The following is an 18974-nucleotide window of genomic DNA, read 5'->3' on the forward strand; positions in this document are numbered from 1 at the left end:
AGCCCTTTGGTCCCTCCTGGGCTGTGTGGAGGTACAAGAAACGCTCTGAAAAGTCCAATCAGGGCTGGGGGTTCCGCAGGACGGTTTGCTGGACTTCTTGTATGGAGTCATGGTTTACCAACCCGAAAAAGTTGAAAGCAAACAGCCTTCAGCTGCATCATCCCTGCAGCGATGCGTGTGAAAACAACGAGCTGAACGCCTTTCCTTCTCCGTTTGCCCAAGACCAAAGTTCAACGTTCAGAATTCATCTCCTGCGTCAGGTGGGTGCTGCGACACCCGCACAGACGAGGGGGGCAAAGCTCTGCCCTCGGCCCCTGCTGCGCTCAGTGACCCCCGGCTGTGGGCGAGGGAGGGGGGCAGCGGTGGGACCCGCGGCGCCGTGCGCAGTGCCGGGGGAGGGGAGCCGGGGAGAGGCGAGGGCGCCGTCGCTGCTCCGCAGCCAGCAGGGCGCTGTGTGAACGCCCTCTTACAAATGCTTTATTTTTTAACTATTTTTGCTTATTCTCGATTCAGTATTGGAAAGATCAGCGTGTACACAGAATAAAAGCCAAACCTTTTAACCTCGAGGGGAGGAGCGTAGGCTGAGATTAAAAGAAAAACGGTTCTTTTCTACGTCTTCGTTCCTTAAATCCGCGCCTGGGGCTGGAATCGCGCTCGCGGTTCGCGCGCGTCCCCGGGCGGCGGCGCTGCCGGCAGGGGGCGCTTTCCGCCATGCTCGATTTTCCCGCGCGAATGACGTCACCGTGACGTCGCGTCAACTCGGCACGCCATTGGTCGCTTCCCGCGCCCCGTCTGCTCCTCCCGGAAGGGAACCGCGGGGCGGGGGGCTCAACCCCCGGGAACCCCCCCCTACCGCCCCCCCCCTCATCGCAGCCCCCCGGTGCGGCGGTGCAGCGCTCCCCCGGGGGTGTCTGTCTGTGCGAGGGGGGGGGGGGGCACCCCGCGGCCCCCGGTACCGGGAAGGGGTGGGGACCCCCAAAAGCCCCCCTGCGGCACCTGGGCGCGATGGGCGCGGCGGCGCTCTGCGGGGTAGGTGGGCACCGGGGGAGGCGGGGGGTTGTGCGGGGGGTGGGGGGCGATGAGAACCGCGCACTCTCCTCCGTTCGCACCCCCCCTCCCCCCCCCGCGCCGCAGCACCAGCCGTGCCCCGGCGCCGACCAATGAGCGCGCGCGTTGTTGGCAGGTGCCCCGTGTTTTTGTTTGGGGTTGAAGTTGAGGCCGTAGGAGCTCGGCTCACACCGGGCCTCGGCCTGGCCCCCTCTCCAGCCCCCTCCCTTTCCCCGCACACCCCTCGCCATGCGTAGGGAGATGAACGGCGTCACCAAGAGCCGCTTCGAGGTGAGGCCGCGGCCTCGGCCCGGGGGGCTGCGGGGCCCGGAGGGGGGGGGGGCGGGAGACGGCGCGGGCCGGGGGGAGCGGGGCTGCCTGGGGAGGGGGGGGTCCGGTGGGGAGGGGGGGTAGGGGGGGTAGGGGGTTCCGTTCCCTCCCCCGCAGCCCCGGGGGAACCCGGCGGGCTGCAGCCCGGTGCGGCCTTCCGCGGTGCGGTGTGACGGCTGCGGGGGGGGCGGTGCGGGGCTGAGTTGCGGGGACGGATCCCGTCCGCTGCGGTGGGAGCGCTGTGGGTTTATTTGATTTCTGTTGTTATTCTGGTTTTAATTTTGGTTGGGGGTGGCTGTGGGCCGGAGCTGCGTTGTCCCCTTCCTTTGGTCACAAACGCTCATAAAATAAGAGGCGTTGTTTACCCAGCGCCCCTCCCGCACGGCTCGCTAAGCGAGATGCTCGGATGGTGATGGGGGGGGATGGGGGGCTGTGCTGACAACCGTCACCCAAAAGCTGCCCGCGGGCCTTGCCCATCTCAGCTGTGTTGAGAGCAGTGAGGTTTGTGTGCACTGACAGCCCTGATCCCCCCACCCCCACGTGTCCAAATCTGCCCTGGGGAGAGCTGAGAGCTCCTCACCTTTAAACGAATCCTTTGTGCTGCGGATGTTTGGGGCCGAAGGGCTGAAACGTTCCCCCCCCTTTGGTCAGAAGGGTGCACAGCTGGAGTTGGTGGCACCTTCCAGACAACAACGCCGTGCTGCTTCCAGAGCTCTGTTTGTTGACAAAGAGCCGCTGTTTCATGTGACGTGGGGACAGTGAGGGACAATGGAGCAGAAATCTGCTGAGCGAGGCGCTGCTGGGGGGGGGGGGCCCTCATCGGTTCTTATTGGAGTCCCAGAGGGGGTGGTGGGCGATGGGCTGAGCGCCTTTTGCTGCGAGGTGTGCGTGGATTCTGTGTGTGCAACTCGAGTGGGGGGTTGGTATTAAAGGAGAGCAGGAGCTGTGAAGTGCCCAGCACAGCCTGTCCTGAATGCACGGGCAACAAAGAGAAAATAATCCAACAAAGCAAACAAAAAAGGCGAGCTTCGCCCAGGTTGACTCCGAATTTTCAGTGGCATTGGTTTAATCTGGAGCAGATCGTGATCTGGATTTCATGTGGGGTTTCCTGTGCTTCCCAAAGCACAACAGATGAGAGGGGAGAGGACAGAAGGGGAGCTGCTCTGAGCTGCTCCAGCCCCATCGCTTCTTGCACCTGTTCTGACCACACACACCTGCCTGGGATGCACGTAACTCAGGCACTCAGACCTTCCCCTCCCCTCCAGTGCTCAGACCCCCCCCCAGTGCTGTTTTCAGAGCAGAGCAGCTGTTTCCCACTGCTGTCATGGCCCAGACCCAGGAGCAGTGCAGGGTACCAGGCCTGGGGCTGGCAGTGTGAGCAGCGCTGCCCTGCGATGCGCTGAGCCACGTCGTCAGCCCGGAGTAATTACAGCTGTTTTATTTCCAGGCTGTGAGCAATACGTGTAAGTCTCCACTACATCCTCAAACAAAAGCAAAACAAAACACACGCACACAAAAAAAAAACCCAGCAGCAGCCGTCCTGGCTTCCTGCGGGAGCCTTCGAAACCTCCAATTAGCTGCAGCCGAATTGGGCTGCGGAGCATTTATGGGGCAGTTTGTGCCGTGGAAAAAAGAAAAGCTGTGGGAGGGAGCGAGAGCCGTGCAGATTCCATCCTTGGGACAGATGCATCCTCAGCTGGGATTTAGGATGCTGACTTTGGGAGGACTCTGACCAGGCCGGTGCAGCTCCTGGGGCTCGCTTGACTTCAGGGCTGCCCTGGGACGAGGTAAGCTGTGAGCAGGATGGGAAGCTCAAAATGCTCCAGAATCGAATTGCCTCTTGGTAATGAGTCCTGTCTGCATTCAGGGTGATGTCAGTTTTCCTAATCCCGTTCTGGAGTGCAGGGCTCCCGTCTCCACGTGCTTCCCGTGTTTCCGTTTTGGGGCTCTTTGTTTGCTGTGCTCCAGGCTGGGCTTTGTGGCAGCGCTGGGGCTGTGTGAGCAGAGGGGCGCAGCAGGAGCAGGGTTTGTAACTGGGCATCGCGCAGCCTCTGCTTGCTGGGAGGGAGGGAATGGATCAGAACCCATCGTGTCTGATATGTGGCAAAAGAGAAGAGAAAGCCCTGCTGAGTGAAGGCAGTGTGGGGCTCGTGGGTCAGAGCAGCTTTCCTACAGCAGGGAGGGGGCGGTGGGGAGGGCGGTCGGTGCCCAACGTTGGGGTGGAGGTGTGGAAGCTGAGCGTTTCCCTGCTCTCCTGTTTGTTGTCCCCGTTGTGTTTGGTGTTGCCTCGTGCCCCCGCTCCTGAAGGCAGCAGAGAAGTAAGCAGAGTTCTGCAGATCCATCTGCAGAGCGGTGGTTGAACAGTGGAGATGAGGAGCGGTTGAACATAACTTGTGTTACATTTGCCTGTGGCACTGGTTGGGCAGCTGAGCTGCAAACACCCGGGGAGGGCTGGGGGGGTTTGGGGGCTGCAGGAGGGTCGGGTGCAGCTCAGCTGCTCGGTGCTTCCCTCTGCGCTATGGGGCTGGTGATGTTTGGGGAGCAGCGCGTTGGGAAACGAGCTGCCTTCTCTTTATCAGCAGGGAAACCAACCTGGGCTGCTTTTCATTTGCATCCTTTTGTTCAGTGGGGTTGGGGCGGGTTTCGGCCTCCCGGTGCTTTGTGCCCCGCCGTAATTAGGGAGAGCTTTACGAGCCGTGGATTAAATGAGCGGCTGCTCGACCTCGCCGTGTCACCTGCAGGAGCTGCCTGTGTCGCAAGTGCGGGCTGTTTGTTCCCGGCTGGGATCGTTGGGCAAGAGAGGGGGGAGAAGCACAGAGTCATTAAGGTCAGAAAAAACCCCTCAGACCCCCCGGCCAACCCTGGTCCGTCCCACTGTGCCCAAGTGCCACATCCCCACGTGCTGGGACACCTCTGGGCACGGTGACTCCCCACCACGCTGCTCCTGGCTGCTCTTAGGATGCTCAGCCTGACGACCCAGCGCAGCCTTGTGCCACAGTTGGGTTTGGTTGTGCCTTGCAGCCTGCCTAACAGGCACAGGGCCGGCCTGCGTGTCGCCATGCCTTGTGCTGCTTTAGATACCAGTCTTAATTGGGGCCCGGGCTGTAATGCCTAATTACTGTTTTCACTGCTGGATCGCCTTGCCCGGCATTGCACCTGAGTCACTGCATTGGGAAAGCCGATGCGACGCGCAGCAGGGCCGGTCCCAGCTGGGCCACCCCACACCCATTGCAGTGGGTGAGGACGTATCCGTGGGGTCTGTGCCCACAGCACCGTCACCATCATCACGGTGGCACTCGGAGCTGGATGTGGAGCCGGCACAGCAGTGCTCACACACAACTGGAGGCTGTGGGAAGAGGCAGCAGCGCTTCAATCAGATCTGTGTGATAGGCGACGAAACGCCCTGTGGCCCAAATGTTGGGGGCTTTTAATGGAGCTCAGAAACAGCACCAAAACACTGGGTTAAATAAAAAGCACAACATAACAGGTGCTCGGAATTGCATTTGGTGGCAGCACGGATGGCCCCTGTGGTTCCCATTGGGTTCCCTGTGTGGTTTGTGCGAGGCATTGCGTGCCTCTGCAGGGGATGGGGGAGAGCTGTGCCATTCTGGGCTGCTCCACCTCAGTGCCGCGTGATCCCACTGCTGGCCTGGCTCCTTCTGACTTTGCTATGGATGCAGCCTGTGGTTGGGCTGCAGGAACGGAGCTCCTCACCCCATCTCTCCATACAGAGCTGCTCCAAGGCAGATGAAGCAGCGATCTGATGGCGTACGTTGGGCAGATCACACACACAGCTATTTTTAGGGATATTAAGCCCATAATCAGCCTGGCCGGTCAGGAGCTGATTCTCTTCTCCTCTCCCTGCTTAGTCACACCGGGGTCAGTGGTGCCACAGAGGTGCATGCAGCAGCAGTGGGTCTCAGTGGCGTCCCTGCACAGCCCTCACTTATGGCTGCAGGGAGCCCCTGTGGCACAGACAGCTGCTGCTCTGCGGGGACGTTCCCTGCTCCCACTGTGGCTCTGTGCATCTCTGCTGGGAGCAGAGCTGAGCCCATGCCCAAAGCATGGGATGCAGCACAGCCAGGGCTGAATCCACGCTGATGTTTCTGATTCTTCCATTTCAGGGCGGCAAAAGGTTCCTTCTGAGCTGGGGAGGTGGATCTGTGACACATCTCCATGCGGGCTGGGTGGGGATGTAAGAGGCAAAGCATGCAGCTGTGCTTGTAATCCCTAATTTATAATGGCAACTGTGGGCCCTCCACCTTTCCTCGCTTAAAAACAAATTCCAGAATGTGTTATTTACCCTCTAATGATTGCAGCCCACTTTTTGATTACTCAGTTTCCCGTGGCTGGAAGCAGTTGTGCAGGGTTGGGACAGGGGGTGCCGAGCATCTCAGCTGCCTACTACACATCTCCCCTTCAACTTCCCCCACAGAGGGTCTGCGTTGGGTGCAGTGTTCCGTGCAGTGCTGGTCCCTCCTGGGAGCCTGATGACAGGCACAGGGTTTCCCTTGAGCACACTGGTTGGGCTGCCCCAGCAGCTCCCTCCCTGCAGTGGGTTTTGTTTCCATAAGGAAAATGTATGGCCAACCTGCTGTTGTTCTTCTCGTTACAGATGTTCTCAAACAATGATGAAGCTGTGATCAACAAGAAGCTTCCCAAAGAGCTGCTGCTGCGGTAAGAGCCTCCCTGGATCAGTGCTCTGTGCTGTCAGTGGGAGGCACCAGCCAGGCTCAGGTCCTGGCAGAGCTGCAAGCAAAGAGAAGCAAAGAGGGCACAGTGTGCTCCAGCACTTCATGCTGAGTGTTGATTTGCTGGGTGCCTGTTCTGTGGATGGGAGAGGTGTAGGGCTGAACAGGTTCCTTAATGAAAGTGGATGGAGAGAGCAGCGTGGCACTCGGACCCAGCAGGCAGGGAGGGGAGTGGGATGGGGAGCAGATGTAGTCAGAATGGGGACAGAGGAGCAGCGTCACGGGGAGCACTGGGGGTCAGTGGGGTGAGGAGGTGGGGGTCTGGGGGTGGTTTGGTGTCCCCGTGTCACTGCTGTGCCACAGGTGGCACCTGGGCAATAGGAGGAGATGGAGTTTATAAACGTTAAGGTTCATACGTGATGGTTTTGAGAGCTGGAATCCACTGTGAGCATACTGTGCAAATTAATCAGCGTGGATTGACAGTGCGGCCTTTGAAAGAGAAACTTGGATGCGTTTATCTGCAGGAATCTCCTGTAAATGTGTCACTGTCTGTGAGACAAAGACGTGTGTGTCTGAGCAGCACTACAGCGTGGTGCCTTGTTCCCCAATTTGTTCATTCTGCAGATGGCATCGACGCCTCGTGTGTGTGGTTGCAAAGGAAGAAAGCTGTGCTTGAGCAAAATAAAGAGGGGGTGGATGTGAAAGAGGGGAACAGTGGCCTTTGTCCCACCCTGAGCTCCAGAAATGTGTGGCTCCAGCAGTGGCTCCCTGCCTGGGAGCTGGGCTGGCTGTGGGAGGGCTGTGGGGGGCTGCAGGACCTCGCCAGCCCCCCCTGGAACCCCTCAGGTCCTGCCTGGGTTGAGGTTGGGGTTGGAGCTCCTGCTCCCGGCTGGGGTCTCTCCCAGCTCCCTGCTGCTAGAGAGTTGCTGACCCTCAGCTGGCTGCAGTGGGAAAGTGGGGAGTGCCAGGCAATCCCCGATGGATGAAGGGGCTGAGAAGTGTTCTGACTGCATCGCATTGTGGATGTGCTGCCAGAGCCAGGCTGGGAGGCGTAGCCCCGTCCTCACCGTGCTGAGCTGCCTCACCATGAAATACTTCACCTGATCGGCACCAGAGCTGTCTGAGCCCCAGCTGGGAGCACTCAGCGCTCCCCTCCCCTCCCCATCCGATGGTGGAGCTGCCTTGGGATGATCCAGGAGGAATTCTGGTGTCCCGCTCTCACTGAGAGCACCCAGAGCTGCTCAGCAGAGTGCCGTTCAGGCTCCCTTCCACCTCCAGAGCCGCTCGCCAGCTTGGCTTTTCTTGAGCTGAGCTCAGGTGAACACAAAGGTTCCCTCTGCTCTGTTGCACCCCATGCAGGTCGCTCAGCCCACGCTGTAGCCGTGTGAAGGAGGGCTGCGGTTCAGCGGCTGCCGAGCCCCACGGGCAGCTCCTTGGTGGGCTTTGGGGTTTTGCCCAGCTGCGTCCCTGCTGCGCTCCCAGGAGCTCGGCGCTGTGCTGCGGGACGGAGCCATGCTGCTGCTCTCCTGGGGCTGTGCCAATGGCTGAGGCTGAACTGACCAAAGTGCAGAGCGGAGCCACGGCCGCTGCTGAGAGCAGCGTGTGAGGCTGGGTGTGCTGAGTCACTGCTCCGCTCGTGAGCCAACGTCAGAGCAGTGCAGAAAACACAGAGGAATGCTCCGAGAGCGCTTTGGGAGGCAGAAGTCCCCAGGCTCTGTCTGTGAGCACAAGGCTCGGAGGGGAAGGGGGGCGAGCAGGAGGACAGAGGGATGCGAATCCCCGAGATGAGGAGCAGGCAGAAAGGTTTGGCTCCCCAAAAGGAGGAGCCCCAGGCCCTGGTGGAGCTCCCAGGTGTTGCACTGGGAAGCCGTGCGGTGCTGTGCTGGCATCCCCTGTGCTGGGCGTAGGCTGGGAAGGGAGGAGCAGGAAGCAGGAAGGAGTTGGGCCAGGACCCAAAGCACTGACAGGAGGATGAGGAGGTTATTAATAGCCTGGGATTTCCGTGGAGAAAGTGATTTTTATGAAAGTGCAGAAATGGAGCCCCGCTGTTGGCTTAGCTGCTGTTCCCATGGACTTGGGGTGGGTCTTTGTGTTCCTCTGGTGGGAATCGGGGGTAAAAGTAGGAATTTTCCCTCGCTTCTCTCATTTCCCTCAGCTTTCCTTGTATTGTTGTGCACGGACGTTGTGCTGAATGCACCCCCAGTGGGCACACGAATAGCATTTGATCCAAGGGAGGGCTGGGTGAGCAGTCCAAGTTTTTGGGGCGGTGGGGCATTGCTCGTTCTCAGAGCTCCCCTTGGATGCTGTGTTATCAGGCAATTCCTGCTCGCTCCAACCCCTTTTATGTTTTTTTTCCTCACACGTTCTGCCTCGTAAATGCAGGTAACACAAAGATCTCTTTTCCATTTCCATTGCAGGATTTTCTCTTTCCTGGATGTGGTCACTCTGTGTCGCTGTGCTCAGGTCTCCCGGGTAAGAACCCCATCCTGCTGCAGGGCCACCCCAGTACCGCACAGGGCTTTGTGGTGGGGAGCTTTGCACACTGACTGCTCCAACTGCTGCCTTGTAAAGTCAGTGCAGAGCTGCAGCACCGTCACGCAGTGAGATGCATTGCGATTTGCACCCACTGATAAGTGCCCTTTCCTCTGGAGCTGCTGGGCGTCCTTTTGGCAATAACCAGACCTTAAAACAAACACAGGTTTATAACGCAGGGAGTCCATGGGCTCTCACGGTTCTCTCTGCTGGTGTCAGCCTGCCTGGCTTGCACAAGAGCTGCTGTTGTGCTGGAGGTGCAGCCCGGTGCTCACAGTGGGTGTGCTATAAAAATACGCCTATGCACAAACATTGCTGCACTCTTTCTTAATGCTGGCCGTGATGAGATTCAGCTGTTTGCTTTGCTGATGTAATTGCAACTTTGAACACGGCACCGTGCTGAAAACCTTGGTTGATAAAGAGTAAAATAACCGATTGCTGGTAGTGGGCAGGATGGGGGGGGGGCCGCCCTGGAGCTGTGGGTGCCTGAGGCCACAGGTGGGCCCTGGGCACCTGGCCTGGTGGAGGCAGTCGGCCCATGGCAGGATGGGGGGCTTCAACCCAACCCAGCTGGTGGTTCCGTGAGCTCTGAGGTCCCATCCAAGGCAAACCTGCTGGTGGTTCCCTGGGCTGTGAGGTCCCACACGCCGTGCTCACAGTGAGCACGGACCGAGCTGTTCTCGTTGGCTCTAATTGTTGTGTTGCCATCTGAGGCAGAACGGTTGTTTCTGAAAGGAACAAGCTGTAACTGGGTCCCCCCTGTCGGGTTGTTGGTATTTTTCATATTAACCAGACATTTACATTTTTTCCTCCAATAAAGGCATGGAATGTTCTGGCCCTGGATGGCAGTAACTGGCAGCGAATTGACCTGTTTGATTTCCAGAGGGATATTGAGGTATAATTAAGTGACATACAAACCCATTTTTCTTGCTGAAATGTAATTACAGCCTAGCACGGATTAATGCTCCCAGCACAGCCCTTCCTGCCTTCCCCGGAGACAGAAATCATTAATTTCAGTTCGTGGCCCCGGGGAGTCGTTATGGGCTCACAACCCATTCAGCTTTTGAAAATGGATGGGATTCCATATCTGTATCAAAGCATGAAGGATGGCAATAGGAGGGACGTTGTGAAGGCAGAGGTGGAGCAGCTGGGAGAGCTGTGCTGCTCCTGGAGCATGGCCTGCACATCTTCCCTGTCTCCAGTTCCCAAACCTGCAGTCCTGGGGGGGCTGCCTGGGCTCAGAGCCCTTCCCCATCGATGCAGCGTTAGGAATCCTCCCTTGTTGTTCTGATCTGTTGGATGTGGTCTCGTTGGCACCGGCAGGATGAGGTGCTGAGGAGCTGTGGGTGCTGTTGTCACGTTGTTTAAATGGTGAAGTTGCATTTATAGGGATAAAAGACCCCAACACAGCCCCAAAACCCCTCTATTCTTCCTGGAACGTTTCTATTCCCTTGAAAACCTTTTAGAGAAGGGAGGTAAGGAGTTTCTCGTTCTGACTCTGTGCAGAGTGGTGTCAGGTGGATGGGAACAGCAGTGCGGGGGAGCGGGGAGGTGCAGATGGTGTTTGTGGAGGAAGGAGTTAAAGCAGTCTGTGCAGGGCTGGGCTCAGCCCCTCAGTGCTGCAGGAAGCACAGCAGCTGTGATTGCTGCTCCTGATAACTGATCCTCCTCTCCCAAGTGCCCTGCGCCTTCTGCCCCATGGAAGCGCTGCATCCCACAGCCAGAGCTGCCCTCTCTGGGGGGCAGAGGGGGATTGCTCACCTTCTGGGAGCTGTGAACATCTCCACCACCACCCTGTGTCAGACGTGTTCCTCCACGAGCACCAAATTCCCCTTTTAAGACAAAGCACTGCCATGCGTGGCACGGAACCTCGAGGCACCTGCTGGGCTTAATGGTGGCCTAAATTATGTTTGCTCTGAAGCTGTGTCACTCCGACCTCTGGCACAAAATCCACCTGTAGTCAGACTTACTCAGATCCTCCTGTTGAAGGATAGGAACTCATAGGCTTGCTAGGGGAGCTGCTCGTCCTGTTTCAGTCCTTCCCAGAGCCATAGGGCAGACTCAGCCCCACGCTGCCCCAACTGTGCCCCAGCTGTTCCCAGAGCCCCAGATGTTCCCCAGCTGTGCCCCCAGCTGTTGCACACCCTGTAGAGGTGGGCACCAGCTGTTCTGACACACACAGCTGCAGCGGAGCTGCTGTCCCACTTCCAGCTGTGCATGACGTTGGGCCTGGTGGTGGATTATTGATTGATTGCCTGGTTGGAAAAAGATTTTAGGAAAGCATCTTCAGTGCTGCAGGGCTCCTCGGTGCCTCCCAGCGCTTGGGGAATGGAGAGGGGGTCCTGCTGCGTGGGGAGCAGCCACAGGATAAAGCAGGGAACAGCAGCTGGGATTGCTGCACGCTGTGCCAATGTTCTCTCAGGCTTTTCCTGCTCAGCCCACCTGCGGCCTGCCTGCAGGTTGTCCCGATGGAGCTTTGTTCTCCAAGGGCCATTTTAGCTAGAATAACAAACAGCTGAGCGCACACAGCTCTCCATTGGTGCTGCAGGTCTTTGGGATGTTAACGTGGCTCCTTCTGTCCTCACCAGGGCCGAGTGGTGGAGAACATCTCGAAGAGGTGCGGGGGGTTCCTGAGGAAGCTGAGCCTGCGTGGCTGCCAGGGAGTCGGGGACAACGCACTGAGGTAGAGCCATGGCACAGAGGGGCCCTGCAGCCCATGGGGGTGGGTTTGGGGGGCAGCAGAGCAAGGATCCACAGCGCTGTGTCCGACATAAAGCGCTCAGAGCAGCGATGTCTGCATTTCTCAGCGATCATCTCACCTTCGCACCGTGATGTTGCCCTCAGGGCCGAATGACAAAGAGTGGGAGATCCCAGGGCGAGTGATGGCCAACACAAATGATCTATTTCATTCTGTCTTTATTTCTTTTACTTGAGCCCATCCGGTCGAGTTGTAGCTGCTGCGCTCACGGAACGCAGCAGAACACTGGGAAACCCATTGGCTGACAAGAGCTGTGTTTTGCCTTTCCTTTCCTAAAGGACCTTTGCACAGAACTGCAGGAATATCGAAGTGCTGAACCTGAACGGCTGCACCAAAATCACAGATGCGTGAGTGCCAGCTCCTCTCTATTCCTCCCTTCTCCCTTTCCGTGCTGTGCATCACGAGGAGAGTGCAGGGCTCAGGGTAAACCCAGCACGCTGCTGTTCTCTGTTCTCCTCCAGCACGTGCACCAGCCTCAGTAAGTTCTGCTCCAAACTCCGGCACCTGGACCTGGCGTCCTGCACCTCCATCACCAACCTGTCCCTGAAGGCACTCAGGTAGGAGGACACGGCCGACCTGACCCGAAAGTGCTGGGGTGGGAGGGCAGAGGGGACTGATGGTGGCACTGCGTGGTCCTGCAGAGGAGCTGGGAGCTGAGCTGTGGCTGTGCAGAGTTCAGATCCCTGCAGGGCTTTGGGGATTCCAGCTGGCCCTGTGGGTCCTGGTGGTGGTTAGCAGAAGCGTTACGTTGCGTTCGGGACGTGGAGGTGAACCCAAAAAGTCACCCTGCCTTTCTTAAAAGCTCCTCCTGTGTTTCCAGCCGGCTCCTGCTCTGTCAGGGTGCTGCTGAGTGTTTACATAGCTGGGAGGTGAACGTGTGACTGTTTGTCTTTCTGAACCGCTTAGGAGACACAGCACTGCCCAATCTGCTGCGTGGCGTGGCCGAGTGGTCTGGGAAAGGAAGGGAAAGGCAGACATTGGTGGGAGGTGTTGGGAGGCACAGAACTCCCAAAGGGAACAACGGGGGCTGAGGTGTCACCAGAAGAGTTTCAACTGATATCCCAGCAAACACAAGAAAGCAGCATTACAGGGGACACAATCTGAGGATTAGTCTGGACACCAAAAGGAAAGGCAGATTTGAAAGAATTAACTGAACAGTTAAATTATCTTTGTAGCTGCATGAAAATACGTGGAGCCCCCCTTGGGGATCTTCATTTGCATCCCTAATTTCACGTGGGCAGGTTTGTGCTGCAGAAGTCCACCTGGATGGGAGCTGCTGGTGGAAATCAGCCCAGCGTTGGGTTATGGCTGAGGCTGTGTTGAGGTGCAGGATGCACACGGGCTGTGCTGTCCTTGTGCAGGAACCAGGAGGTGTCTGAATGGGGGGCAGCATTCAGGGCTGGCCCTGCTGCTCCCTGCTCAGAGCTCCTGCTGCTACCCCTGCGGGCTCTGACCGTAAATAGAGGGGCCCCATTGCTGTGGAGTGCAGGTGCCACTCAGAAATGGGGTTTTCCTGGATTCTGACTTGAAGGATTTCCTTCTAACACAAAGCCAAAAGCTTCCAGCCTTCTCCTCTCACCTCTCCAGCGAGGGCTGCCCGTTGCTGGAGCAGCTCAACATCTCCTGGTGTGACCAAGTGACCAAGGATGGCGTCCAGGCACTGGTGAGGGGCTGCGGGGGCCTCAAAGCGCTGTCCCTGAAGGGCTGCACACAGGTATGGGGCAATGGGACCCAGGGACGACGGCTGGCTGGTCCCTGCTGGGCTGGCTGTGGGTGGCAGCGGTGGCTGCTGCTCCCTTGGGATGCGTGAGCGCCCTGCCAGCACCTGCAGCTGCCTCTTGGTTTGCTCTGTGTCACATCTCACATCTCAGCCTTGGGAAGGGAGAGCAGCAGTGACCACAGTTGAAAGCTGTCCCAGAGCTGCGGGCAGCTGGGGATGGGGCCGGGATTACCTGCTGGGTAGACCTGGCAGCCAAACTGCTCCTGGTGCCCAGGCTCTGTGTTTTGCATTTATTTTACTCTTGGGGTGTGCATTCCTCAAGCGTGAGTCACCGCCATTTCCATCTGCTGCCTATAGATAAACTGCTGCAGGTACAAAAAGCGCATTTCTCCATGCAAGGGCGCCGAGTCCTGAAGGGTGGCCATGATAAGGGCAGCACTGACACGTGGTGTGTGCAGGGAGACACTCGTGTGTCACACAAATGGCCGTGAGGGCTGGAGCTGGTGGCATCTCAGCCTGTTTGGAGGGCTGAGGTCAGAGGAACAGCTTGAGTTTCTCATCATTTACAGAGCCACGAGTAATATTGATGGCAATACATCCTCGCAATCAATTGCTTTGCCATCTGTTCTTATGGATTTAAGAATAGCAAGCTTTTTTTTTTTTTTTAATCATCCTAAGGAACCCTGGGTGCGTTTGTGCTCCTCAAACTGAAATCATGCTCTCTATTTTTCTGAGAGCTCCCCTGTTGCCATATAGAGGTGGTGTCACTTGTGGGCCTCGGTTGGCAGAGCGCAGCCCTCATTCCTGGGGCGGGTTTGTGACCCCACTGCTGGCTTTGTTCCTGCCATGTGTGTGCCTGGTTCTGCCTCCCCCTCTGGCTGCACTGGGCTGTGGGTCCTTGCACTCCATTCCTGCAGCAGTGGAAGCGGCGCTGTGCTCCTCTGGTGCAGTGCACTGCCCTCCTCCCACACAGCCACCCCATCCCCGCATTCCCTTGTCCCCAAATCTTTCTTTGGAGCACTGCTTCAAGCATTGCAGCGTTGCTTCACTCCCTGATTTTTCTTCCCAGCTCGAGGACGAAGCTCTCAAATACATCGGTGCAAACTGTCCTGAATTGGTGACGTTAAACCTCCAGACGTGCTTAGTAAGTACCACACCGTGCTCCCAGCACGTGGCCGTGGTGCACACAGCTGTGCACTGCCAAGCCTTTTAAAAAGAGCTCATTTGAAACAGCTTTTCTGGGAGTGCTCATCAGCCCCAGGTGCAGCGCTGGGTTTGGTGGAAGCGTTGTTCTCCTTGCCCTGCCTGCAGGGCTGCTGAGCTCCTGTGCTGCAAGCATTCTTTCCACGGGGTTGGAATGCTGGCGGTGCTCAGCCAGTCCTGCACTGCTCCAAGAGCAGCAGTTCCCCTGCAGGATTCCAGAGCAAATGTCTGTTTGCACCCTAAAGGTGTTTGGGGTGGGCTGTGTGCACGCTGTGCTGCAGGCAGAGCAGGGCAGCAGCCCCGGGCTGCAGGGCTGACTGCAGTTTGAGAAGCACAGCGTGGCATCAGTTACGTCCCTGGTTGGAAACCCAAGAGGAAAACACGCAGCGCGGCGCAGCTCCACTCCTCTGTTATTCCTTGTGATGGTGTTGTTGTTTTTCTTGTAGCAAATAACAGATGATGGTCTCATTACAATATGCAGAGGATGCCACAAGCTGCAATCGCTGTGCGCCTCGGGCTGCTGCAACATTACAGATGCCATCCTGAACGCCCTGGGACAGAACTGCCCGAGGCTCAGGTAAGGCCTTGGTGCAGAGCTGAGGGCTGCGTGGGGCTGCTCAGAGCTGGGGCTGCTGCTGGAGCTGCTCCTGGTTGCACCAAGCTCTGCTTTCTCAATCAGAGCAGTGGGAGGAGAGCTCCGTGCCGTGGTGGTGCGCTGCAGCAGTCGCTCTTTAAACCTTTGCATGTCTGTGTCTGCTCTGTAATATTTTTTTTTTTAATGGAAAACAGTTGAGGTCAGGTCAGTTCTGTGCTGAGAACACACTGAAACACCACTGTTTCCTCCCCCTGTGATGATGGCAGGCTTCTCACTGGGACTTTATGGCAGATGGAGTTGGTGCTGAAGGAGCAGGCTCCCAGCTCCGCAGCCTCTTGCTTTCTGCTTAAAACCTTTTTATCAGGGCAGGTTCCTCCTGGAGGACTTTGCTGTAATTCGGTTCTGTTCCTCCACGGCCCTGTTTCTGTATGTGGGGGTATTTCTGTGCATTCAGGTGCTGTGGGTGGGTGCTCTGAAGGCAGATCTCCTCCACACTCACTCTCCATTCATTCTGTGCAGAATATTAGAAGTCGCCAGGTGCTCCCAGCTGACAGACGTGGGCTTCACGACTCTGGCCAGGGTGAGTGCTGCTTCATGGGGGTGAAAGCTTTGCTTCCTGTGTGACCCCCTCTCTGAACCCAGCTTTGTGTGGTGTGGGTGGGAGGCAGCGTCCTGTGGGGTGTCCCACACACCTCACAGCCACCGAAGGGCAACGTTGGATGCATCACCATTACCAAATGTTCGTTGTTCAGGGTTGAGCTGTGCTCCACGTGACCAACCCTGCGTTTAACCTCCTTTTCTTTCTATGAATTAACAAAAACTCATTGAAATGAGTGACGTCTGTTGGATTTCTTCTCATGGTGTTCATTGAGAAGCAGCAAACTTTCTTTTCTCTCCTGCTATTCCGTGGGGAAGAACCTCTGTTCCTACCGAGGGCTTTGTGTGCTGCAGGTGTTTGGTTTTGCTGCCTGAACTTTGCACTCACTCGGTGTGTTTGCTCCTCTGTTTGTTCCCAGAACTGCCACGAGCTTGAAAAAATGGACCTGGAGGAGTGTGTCCAGGTAGGAGCTGCTGCTCTGCGGTCACACTGCTGCTTCCTCACTTATTGCACAATGGCAGCAGTGCAGAAAGGTGGTGAAAAAGCAGCAGGTTGTGTCCAGATGGAGCTTCCCTTTGAATCCTGGGCAAAAAGATGGTACAGAATCTGGATGAGGAAACGCTGCCTTTGTAGTTGAGTTCTTTGTATTTCGTATGACTTAATGCTGCTGTGCCCCTCCTGGTGGAAGGGATCTGAACACCTCCTGCACCCAGACATTTCAGACACAGACACTATGGAGGGGTTTGGGGGCTGCAAACTGGGCACCTGTTTGCCATTGCTCCTTAGGGATGGGCAAAAGGTCCTCGTGCAAAGCACACAGCACGAAGAGGCCCCGTTCTTTTTGCAGATAACAGACAGCACGCTAATCCAGCTCTCCATACATTGTCCACGGCTCCAGGTTCTGGTGAGTAGAGTGACACTCGTAGTGTTTTCTTCCTCCAAATGAGGGATTTCATGCACTGCCTGTGGGAATTTGTCTCTTTGACTTTGTGGAGCTTCGTGGAACTCAGCTGAGCATCTGACCCTTAGGAACCCGTTGTCCCTCTGCTGCTGCTGGCAGTAGTTGGCCTCCAGGCACCCACAGCTGCCAGGCAGTGAGTTCTGGGATGCTGGGTGCTCCTGGTAGGGTTTTCCCCACCTGTTCAATAGGAGCTGTCCCTAAGATGGCTGTCAGTCCGTCTGGAGGAACAGAGCCCTTCTCACCTCTAACACAGCTGGGCACCTGAGGGCTGCAGAGCTCACAGGCTCCGGAGAGCAGTGCTGCTTCTCTTGGGCTGTGTTTCTGGGAGTTGAGTCTGTCTCCATCTCCTTCCCCCCCCCCTCCATGAGCTTTGCCTCCTTGCCATCGTGGTGGAGGACACAGGGTGCAGTCTGTGGGCTCTCCCCCTCAGCTGTGTCCCCGCAGAGCTCCGGGCTGATGCCATTTCCAGCTCAAGCCCTGCTTCCTTTCCCAGCACCTTTAGGACGCAGCCCCCAGAAGTGCACAAAGCAGGTGACGTTCTATTTCTGCAGGTGTTTAGAGCCCTGGCTATGATGTGCAAGGCCACAGAGGTTTTACAAAGCTGGTTTCTTTGATAGCAGAGGTATTTATCCCATTCCTTGCAGTAAGTGCCTGCCGCCCTCTCTCCTGGGTCTCTCCTCTCACCGCCTCTCCGCTCCCTCCAGCCACACGAATTCCCCCTCGCAGGCGCTGCTGCGTCACCTGGAGCTTTGCTGCGGCTCCGGCGCACAGAGCGAGCCCAGATCTGTGCCAAACACCCAACGTGTGCCTACAGAGCACCGGCCAGCTTCTCTCTCATCCCCAGTGCCCCCAGCAGAGCGTTGGCTGCCCCTTGCCGGGGGCTCACAGCCTCTGTTTGGGTGCAGAGTTTGTCCCACTGCGAGCTGATCACGGACGACGGCATTCGCCACCTGGGGAACGGCGCCTGCGCCCACGACCGCCTGGAGGTGATCGAGTTGGACAACTGCCCCCTGATCACCGACGCTTCCCTGGAGCACCTGAAGAGCTGCCACAGCCTGGAGAGGATAGAGCTGTACGACTGCCAGCAGATCACGCGGGCGGGGATCAAGAGACTCAGGGTAAGAGCGTGAGGCTGGAGCTGGGAGGCTTCTGGGGGGAAGAGAAGGGCTGTGGCAGCGGATTCGCGTTCAGAGCTCCCCGTTCCTGGGGCAGAATGCAGGGGTGGTGCTCGTTCTGTAAAGTATCCTGAGAGCCATCGCCTGTAAAATGCATGGCAGTCCTGTGTTCAGAACGTGGGATGAGCCCTAATTCTTCAGGAAGGAGCGTGATTGGAAAAAGAAATCACTGGGTCGTTAAGGTTGGAAAAGATCCCTGAGACCCCCACATCCAACCCAGCCCCTCCGTGCCACATCCCCACGGTGCTGGAGCTCCCCCTGGGACAGTGACCCCCCTAATACCCCCCAGGCAGTCTGTGCTGGTGTCTGACTGCTCTTCGGGGAAGAAATCGTTCCTAAAGTCCAACCTGACCCTCCCTGGTGCAACGTGAGGCCATCTGCTCTCATTCTACACCTCTTGCTCTGCCCACTCAGTGGTAGCAGGAGGCAGAGGGCACTCAGTGCGCAGTCTCATTCCGTGAGCGCTCACCCTGGCGCTGCTTCTGTAGACCAGGGCTGTGTGTCAGCAGCCAGCAGTGCAGCACAGCACCCCTCCATGCTCCGTGCTGTGACCCTCAGACAGCAGCGACGAACCAAAACCACCCAGCTCTGCTGTGCAGGAGGTCACCTGCTGCTGCTGCCGCCCTGCTGCTGCCCCTCCACGTGCTGTGCTTCTCTTCCAGACCCATTTACCCAACATCAAAGTCCACGCTTACTTCGCGCCGGTGACACCGCCTCCATCGGTCGGGGGCAGCCGACAGCGCTTCTGCAGATGTTGCATCATCCTATGACACTGGAAGCAGCCATCCCTGCAAACTGAGTATTTAATTACACCTCTGGAGCGACGGTGGACAGCTGTACCTTCGAGGAGGGCGATGCGGTGTCGTTTGCAAGGGGCAGCCAGCGGGCAGCGGCGCCGGCCCCTGGAGCCACCCATACACATCCATATTCACACCCCACCTGTTCCAGCAGACGGATGAACTCTGCGGTCTGGGGCTGGAGCTCTTGGCTTTTCTGTAGGTGGATTGGTATAATTCTGAACCATTCCTGCTGGGCATGCTCAGACGAAGTCATTGCGGTGAGGAGGGGAGATGTTTGCAAACCCAAAACGACTGTTGCTGCTGTAGAGGTTAGAAAGTAATGGCGACCCTTGGAAACAGGGAGAGAAAGGGACGTGCTTTATCCCTGCATCCGTTGTCCAGGTGGAAAAAAAAAAAAGCAAAGGAACAAACTGAACAAACTGACAGCCCCACGTTGTGTGTCTGCTTCTGAGCGAGGGGTGGAGGAGCAGCAGTGAGAGATGGGAGCCCTGCTGCTGCCATCCCTGCTGACCCCCTGGGCCCCCCATCGCAGGTTCGCCTGCTGCTCCTGCGTCCCGTGGCTCA

The 18974-nt window shown here is 57.4% G+C and overlaps 1 protein-coding gene across 2 annotated transcripts; it reads left to right on the forward strand.

Moving 5' to 3' along the window:
• Positions 1–1296: 1296 nt before the first annotated feature.
• On the forward strand, positions 1297–18380 carry FBXL20 (F-box and leucine rich repeat protein 20; the record flags this gene model as incomplete). Of its 2 annotated transcripts, XM_079547282.1 has the most annotated exons (15): positions 1297–1338; positions 5993–6054; positions 8486–8540; positions 9421–9495; positions 11189–11283; positions 11637–11705; positions 11820–11915; positions 12946–13072; positions 14148–14222; positions 14728–14858; positions 15396–15456; positions 15893–15937; positions 16322–16378; positions 17341–17553; positions 18273–18380. In XM_079547282.1, 15 exons carry the CDS (start codon positions 1297–1299, stop codon positions 18378–18380), a joined length of 1311 nt encoding a protein of 436 aa, XP_079403408.1. The 2 variants fall into 2 exon arrangements, with proteins under 2 accessions (XP_079403408.1, XP_079403409.1); XM_079547283.1 differs by lacking the exon at positions 11820–11915.
• Between the last annotated feature and the right edge of the window lie 594 nt (positions 18381–18974).

This window comes from Tetrao urogallus, assembly GCF_951394365.1.
Source record: "Tetrao urogallus genome assembly, chromosome: 26".
NCBI lineage: Eukaryota > Metazoa > Chordata > Aves > Galliformes > Phasianidae > Tetrao > Tetrao urogallus.